The sequence below is a fragment of the Octopus bimaculoides genome, chromosome 25 (genome assembly GCF_001194135.2).
Source record: "Octopus bimaculoides isolate UCB-OBI-ISO-001 chromosome 25, ASM119413v2, whole genome shotgun sequence".
Taxonomy (NCBI): Eukaryota; Metazoa; Mollusca; class Cephalopoda; order Octopoda; family Octopodidae; genus Octopus; species Octopus bimaculoides.
In genome coordinates, this window is record NC_069005.1 from 20,812,858 (window position 1) to 20,821,194 (window position 8,337).

General features: G+C 39.0%; 1 protein-coding gene across 4 annotated transcripts in view; it reads right to left on the reverse strand.

The window, feature by feature from the left end:
- Positions 1-6,448, reverse strand: part of LOC106875175 (uncharacterized) — a 53,536-nt gene extending 47,088 nt beyond the window's left edge. Inside the window, exons 1-2 of one of the 4 annotated variants that reach the window (XM_014923207.2) lie at positions 4,898-6,000; positions 4,213-4,464 (exon numbers count right to left, since the gene is read on the reverse strand). In XM_014923207.2, the coding sequence (XP_014778693.1) occupies positions 4,213-4,225 (13 nt within the window). In that variant the 5' untranslated portion in view covers positions 4,226-4,464; positions 4,898-6,000. Of the gene's footprint in view, positions 1-4,212 lie in introns of all 4 variants that reach the window. The other 3 variants (XM_052976563.1, XM_014923209.2, XM_052976564.1) reach the window with 3 other exon arrangements.
- Between the last annotated feature and the right edge of the window lie 1,889 nt (positions 6,449-8,337).

The window sequence follows — 8,337 nt, forward strand, 5'->3', positions numbered from 1 at the left end:
TATATATATATATATATATATATATATATATACATACATACATACATACATATATACAGTAGTACCTCGGTTTTCTAACAACTCTCATCATGAATAAATCGCGAATATCTGCAAAGAAATGTCTGTCTGTGTGTCTTTGTGTCTGTGCCTGTTCCTCCCCACTGCTTGACAATTGCTGTTGGTTTGTTTACATTCCCATGAATAAGCAGTTCAGCAAAAGAAACCAACAGAATAAGCATCAAATTTTAAAAATAAGGACTGGTGGTGATACATTTGACTAAAACCCTTCAAGGCAGTACCCCAGCATGGCCACCATCCAATGACTCAAATAAGTAAAAAAAATAAAAGACAAAAGACTGATCGGTTTAGAATGATGTTACTTTCCCTGGGTTGGGCTTTAGAACTGTTATAATTTCACCAAGCATGGCTGTGTGGTAAGGAGCTTGTTTCCCAACTACATAGTTTGGGTTCAGTCCTACTGCATGGCACCTTGGGCAAGTATTTTCTACTATAACCTCGGGCCAACCAAAGCCCTTGTAAGTGGATTTGATAGATGGAAACCGAAAGAAGCCTGTTGTGTGTGTGGGTGTGTGTGTGTGTGTATGTGTATGTGTATGTATATATATATATATATATATATATCTGTATGTATGTACCTATGTGTGTGTGTGTCTGTGTTTGTCCCCCACTGCTGCTTGACAACTGGTACTGGTGTATTTACATCCCTGTAACTTAGTGATTTGACAAAAGAGACTGACATAATAAATACTAGGTTAAAAAAAAATGTCCTGGGGGTCGATTTGTTTGAAGAAAACCCCTCAAGGCAGTGCCCCAGCATGGCTGCAGTCAAATGACTGAAACAAGAAGAAAAATCTCTAGATCCTAGAAACCTGACCATCTTGGTAAAAGTTGTTAAATATTAACAAGTGCAATGATCCCTTCAAGCTCTTAGTGTTTTAGATGTATGTTTGTGGGTTTGTCTCACCCTGACACTTTAGGGAATTTAGTTTCTATATTGCTTGGGAGTGGGGAAGGGCTGAAAGTAGAGAGGGGTCAAAATAATGTTGTTGGTGGTGATGGTGATGGTGATGGTGGTGTGATAATGGTGTAGAGTTGGTAGTGATGGTGTCTTAATAGTTGTCATTGTTGTGTAGCCGCACATTCAACTTGTTTGTATAGTCCCATGTCACACAAGTAGTCAACAGAATGACATGATGTGACTCACAGATCCATTTTCTCAGTAAGACTTGTCTCTGCCTAGCTGAGGATACAGCACACTCTGACATGCAGTGATGAATCATATAGAAGCAGGTACAGTATAACAGACTAGATATACTGTACTATCTTCACAGCTTGGTCTACTCCTGCACTAATGCACACTCCAGCATGCAGTGATAAATCATATGGAGTCAAGTGTGACGTATTGAACTCTCGTCTCTGTCCACTCTTTCTGCACTCCTAAAGATGCTGCACGCTCCAGCAAGTAGTGATGAATGACAGGATACACTGTGACATTCAGGACATAAGTGGACACTTCATTGTCCAGTCCGGTTTTGTGCTCCTGTAAATATTGCATACACTGATGAGTAGTGATAAATCATGTTGAGTTCAGCCTAACAGTCTAGAGCAGGGGTTTTCAAACTTTTTGACTTGCGGACCCCCTTATAAACGCTTATGAAATTTATACATAAATATTTGCTTAAAATAACATATATTTTTACATTTATTTATTCAACAGTATTTAACAAATAGGGTTATTGTCAATTAAAAGATTTCGATTTAAAAACATATATAAAATCAAATTGCCCATAAAAAGCATTTGCTGTCTATGGACCCCCTGTGGTCCACGGACCACAGTTTGAAAACCCCTGGTCTAGAGACATGGCACTCCCTATACTATCTCTCTCCGGCTCTTCTACACTGCCCTTGGCCTGAATAGCCACCTCAGACACCAGCACCCTTCACAATCATTTGCTATGGATTAACGACCCAGATATGAATTAACGTTGCCACTGCTGCCACCAACTGTCCAATATAGGGTGGCAAGATGGTAGAATCTTTAGCACACCAGGCTAAATGCTTAGCAGCTTTTCATTCGTCTTTATGTTCTGAGTTCAAATTCCACCAAGGTTGACTTTGCCTTTCACCTTTTCGGGGTTGATAAAGAAAATAAACCAGTTGAACACTGGGGTCGACGTAATCAACTTAACCCATCCTCCAAACTCGTTGCTCTTGTGCCATAATTTGAAATCAATATATTCTTGTACCCTCGAATATTTTTGCGGTGAACACAGCAAATGTGGACAGGGTGGAATTGTTTAGCATGTAGCAGTTGCTATTGTTTTGCCCTTATTCTTGGTGGTGTGCATTCCAGCATGGTGCTTGAACCAGTGAGGCTATCGATGTTGCAGCTATTACTGTGCATGTCCAATATGAACGAGAGAGATAGGGTTTTTTTAGGATAGTATTGAAGCACTGTTTTGGGTATGTGTCTGGGGATGTGCCTAGGGATGCTTCAGAATATTCTGGGTCGGCACTTATTCGTAATAATGCTAAAGTGGGGTTTTCGAAATAAGTGTATCACTGTAAATGTGAGTGGGCACTGTTAAATAGTGAGGAGCAGTGCTATCCAGTGCACTCCCTTAGTGATGGGCATGGTATGTGTAGGAGTATCCAGAAGTGTTTTTTTTTTTTCCATATAGTGATACTGACTGTGGGACTTACACCTGGCAATGGCAACAAATTGTGACCTCCTCTTATATTAAAATGGTCTTTCAGCTTTGATATTTTTGTTTCATTGAAGGTGGAAAGCAGGCAGAAACATCAGCACGCTGGGCAAAATGCTTAGCAACAAGTCATCCCATCTTTATGCTCTGAGTTCAAATTCCGCTGAGGTCGACTTTGCCCTTCATCCTTTCGGGGTTAATAAAATGAGTTCCCGTTGAACACTGGGATCGATGAAATCAACTTATCCCTTTCTCTGAAATTGCTGGTCTTGTGCCAAAATTTGAAACCAATAGTTTTGTTTCATTGCATTGCAGAGTGCTGTCTGTGTTGAACCTGTTATGATACAGAGTGTACTGTTTTGTATTCTTGTTTTTTGTATGTGTGTGTTTATGGTGGTTTGTTATGAAGGGATCTGGAGCCCTTGACTAGCAAAGTCCAGGTTGGATCAAATGCATAGCTTGCCCTACAGTTGTCTTTTTTTTTCAAGACTGCATGGGAAGTTGTTAGTGATGGGGGTGTGTTGTTGATGTTGATGGTGATGGTGTGTTTGTAATGGTGTGCTGTTGATGAAAATGATAGTCTTGTTGATGATGACACTGCATCAATGTTGTTGGTGATGGTTATATTGGCTGTGATGGTGATGTATTGATAGTGCGTCGATGAAGGTGAGTTGATAGCTGTTGTTGTTGTATAACCTCAGGTCGTTCTGATCCAAGAGTCCCGTGTCACAACCCACCCCGCCAGTCTTGTCTTCCTAGTAATACCATCTCTCCACCCTACTGAGGACCGTATGACACACTCGAATCATATGAGTGCAATGTGATACTGGATATATTGCACACTTTCACTTGTCCACACAATCTCTGGTGGTGGTCACAGTCGGGTAAAGTGGACTCGGTGTGTAAACATGTAGAGACTCTGTCATTAGGTGAGAAGAGAGGCAGTGTTGTGTTGACAGTGGTGTCAACGGTGGTGTTGGTCTTGATGTCAGCGTAAAGAAGAGGGGGGGGAGTCGTGTTCGTAGGTGGAGGATGTGGAGATAATTGAGGAGTAAAAGTGATGATGGTCTTAGTAGAGGTTCAGTGTGGTGGCTGAACAAAAGGTGTTCACGGTTGGAGGACAAGGAGATAGCACAGAGGACAGAAATGTAACGAATTAGAACAGGTGGCGGAAGGTAAGAGTGTAGGTTATGGTGGTGATATTAGTTATGGTAGTCGCTAGTGAGAAGATATAACATCATCTTTTTTTATCACTACCTTATACTAGATTTATACACGTCGTCAGAACTTTAAATATTCTTAACACACGAAGATATACATACATATATATTACTTACATACCACGCATATTACATAGCTCTCTCGCTCTCTTTCTCTCTCTCTCTCACACACATACACTTATACATTACAAACACATCACTGAGACGTACTACACACGGTTTTTGTTGTTACATTTACGTAGATTTGTTACAAGTTCAATCCTTACCTTCAGCAGTCATTGGGGCGGGGGATGTTCTCTCGCCTCGCTTTTTATATATTTCACAGAGACATAAACACTTGTTGTCATTGTTGTCGACGGTGCTATATTTATATATTTATACTGACATTACATTTATGTTGTTATATTTACGTTGAAGTTGTTATTGCTATTATTACAGATGTGTCATGTGTTTGATCTCTGGAACATTAATGCACCATTGATGTGTTAGACAGGTTACTGTTGTTATTACTGCTGCTGCTGAGGTAGACAGAAAGACAAGATATGGAAAATGATGAATGCATGTGCGTGCGCGCGTGCTTACACACAGACATACATATATGTACGTACTTATATATATATATATATATATATATATATATATATATATATAGATAGATAGATAGATAGATAGATAGATAGATAGATAGATAGATAGACAGATAGATAGACTGGCTGATAGCTAACAAGCTAGACAGACAGACAGATGAATAGGACAGACAGAAAGACAGATAGAGTCAGAGAGATAGATGGACAGACAGATGAAAAGGACAGACAGAAAGATAGATAAAGAGAGATAGATGGATAGACAGACAGATAGACGGATAAACAGCCAGGTAGATGGACAGAGACAGTCAAGATAGATATATAGGTGAACAGATATATAGATAGGTAAATAGATAAACAAACAGACCGACAGACAAGAGAGGCAGATGAGATAATTTTTGATGCTGCTTTTCTTGCAGTTGTAGTAATTGTCAGTTAATATTCCATGTGAAGTAGTTTCGATTCTCTCACGGAACACCGTTTAAAATGATTCCACGGTGGATGGAAGTTGTTGTAAGATGGTGTTGTTTGTTATTATCGTTATAATAAACCTGATGGTTTAGCCATTGTCTGTCTCCATTCTAAGATATCCTTCCGTAAGGTTCTTCGGTGACAGTTGCCGAAAGAAACCGTCTGTCTTTCTGAATAAGAAAATACACACCAACAAATGGTGTTCGTATTTAGTGGGATGGAGAAAAAGAGAGATAGAGATGAAGAAAGGTAGATAGACAGAGAAAGACCAAGTTGAATGAGGTATATATAATTATACACATACACACTCACAGTCAGAGTGGAAAAGATGTGGATAGAAAGGTAGATGTACAAATAGAGTTTGAATGAAATACAGAGAGATACAGAATGACAGGTATGGAAAGATAAAGATAAATAGAATGGGTGTATGAGAGAGGCAGATTGATGTATAATAAAGCCTGACGAAGTCAGATTAATTGGAGAGAATGGGAGGGACTGAAAGTGGGAGTTCGAGTGGAAGAGACAGGTGATAGAAAAGGTTGAAATAGAGAGAAGGAGTAAGAAAGGAGAGACAGACAGAAAAGAAGAAGAAGAGTAACAGTAGTAGGATATGACCACAACGTGGGCGGAGGGAGAGTCAGGGGAGTGGGAGAAAACGAGGGTCAGGAGAGAGAGGGAAAGGGAGAGCGAACAAGAAAGTGCGGGTTTGTGAGCATTTTAGAGTGAGAGAGGGGATGAGAAAGTAGTAGTAGTAGTAGTAGTAGTAGTAGTAGTAGTAGTGGTAAGAAACGACGTCAATATTGTGGGCGGAAGAAAAAAGGGAGATAGGAATACAGTGTGTTTTGGGCGAAAGAGAGAGAGTGAGTATTGGAGTGAAAGGAGAAAAGAAGAGAAAGAAATAACAAAGACTAGTAGTAGGTAGAGGAGGGGAGGGATAGTTAATGTGTAACAGCGGAGGGAAGAGGAAAGTGAAAGAGAGAAGAATGACAAAGAGTTGCGACAGCAGGAAACACTGTTAGTATAAGCGTAGGTGGGAGAAGGGAAAAAGAGAAGGAGAAGGATAGATCAGAGGGTGGAAGTACAACCGCCGAGGGAGGCGGGAAAGAATGTGGGTGGTGAGAAAGAAGCGTTAGGAGGAGAAATATTACCTGATAGAAAAAACAGAAAGCATAAAGCGAGGGGGAGAGAATTAAAAAGACTAAAAATAGGCTTGAGTAGGAGGATTGTCGAAAATGAAACTAGAATGAATGAAAAAAGAGAGAGAGATAATAGAATTGAGATCGAGGAAAGAGGGTGATTTATTTTCAGGTCTAAGATAGAGAGAAAGAGACAAAGAAATGGATAGGGGAAGACAGAAGGAAGAAGGCTAGGTGGATGAAGAGGATAATAGCGTATCAAGATAGGGAAAACAAAACAGAGAGGAAGAAAGAACAGGAGAAAGAAAGAAGAAAAGGAAGGAGGAATAGTGTCTGACAAAATTGAAGAAATTAAAAGAACGAATGACAAAAGCTAAGATGGAGAAAAGGAAAGAAGAGGTCTGAGAGAAAGAGAGAGAAATTAGGACAGAATGCGAGAAATAAATTGAGAAAAAGACAGAGAGAAAATTTGTGAATTTACTACTGTAAGAAGGATGAAAAAGAAAGAAGAGGTGAAGCAAAACAAGCGGAGAGGGGGTGAAAGGATGCGATGGTAAGAGTGAGTAGCACTAGTAGAGAGATAGATAATTAGAAGCATTGTGAGTGGGAGACAGGTTAAGTAAGGAAGAGTCGAAAGAGAAAGAAAGGGAGGAAAAAGAAGTGGGAGGAAAATAGACGGAAACGTAGAGAGTGGGTGGTTTGAGAGATGACGTAACTAATTGGATAAAGTTGGTTGCTGGTTGCTATTAGCAACCACTGAGTAAGTCTGCGCATTGTAAATCGATTGGTTTAGTCTGGCTGTCGCAGAATTATTTTTTCTTTTATTTGTGTCTTGTTTTCTTTTCTGCGTTTTGGTTGATTAATTTGAAATATTTTAATTTAGCATTATCAAGGGAGGCGACTCGAAGACATACAATGTTAATGTTATTACCAAAGTATAAGTACGACGAGCGTTGTGAATGAGTAAAGAAGATGTACAGAGTAAATGTATCTAGTCACAGTGGGATTTGGCTTCATGCAAGGTGAAGTGAAGTGGAGTGCTCATCAACAGCTTGGAATAAGGATCACAATGATGGGTGAGCGGGATTTGATGAGCTGCAAAGAAAGTGAAACCGATCAGTTTGAAGTTGTCAATAAGTACCTCGTAGATCTAATATCACACTATAACTTAATGCATAGTCAGAATTCTGTATATATTTTATCAATATTTCAATAAACTTTATCATTTAAAAGTATGGCAGTTTATTCACAAGATATTTGTCTGTCTGACTCATTATTTACCTATCTGTCTGCTGTTTAACTATATTCCAACCAAACACATTTGTAACAAAGGAAGGCTTCTTTACATATTAGAAAATAATTTGTCACATTGATAGGGAAGGTGTTCATACTATACAATAAATGGAAACATTCAAATGAAATAACATGACACACACAGAAAATCTTTGTTCGAAACTCAACATTTGAGCAAATTTTTACATATTCAGGCATCGTGGTGTGTTTCTTCAATCATTCCTGGTTGAATATACAGCTGTAAAAACAGCTATTAGGAGAGTGTACACTAAACTCAGCTCAAGACACTGAATTTTTGGCACTCAATTTGGCTGTATTTGTAGGCCTCACTCATGGAAGTTTCTAGTCAGACTACCAAACTATCCTGTGAACAACAGCCGTTTGTTGGATAAAATCGTGGTTGTGCATATGATCGAATTGTGATTTCTATGTGGCAAAACGCTTGACTGAATCCAATTCTATACACACATCAGCTCTCTGGACACCAATATGCTCAGAAAAATACAGAAGAAAAAGGACATCCATAGACCATTGATCAGGAGTTTGCAAATCTGGTACCTAAGATGTGCCTTCAGTTTCATGCCTATCATTATCGGAGCAACAGGACATACACCAACCAGTCTGGAGCAAAATATGGCTGAATTTGGGTTCTTGGGAAGAGAAAACAACCTAATTATTACATGACAAATGTAATAATTAATTAATTATGGCTGAATTTGGGTTCTTGGGAAGAGAAAACAACCTAATTATTACATGACAAATGTAATAATTAATTATGGCTGAATTTAGGTTCTTGGGAAGAGAAAACAACCTAATTATTACATGACAAATGTAATAATTAATTAATTATGGCTGAATGTGGGTTCTTGGGAAGAGAAAACAACCTAATTATTACATGACAAATGTA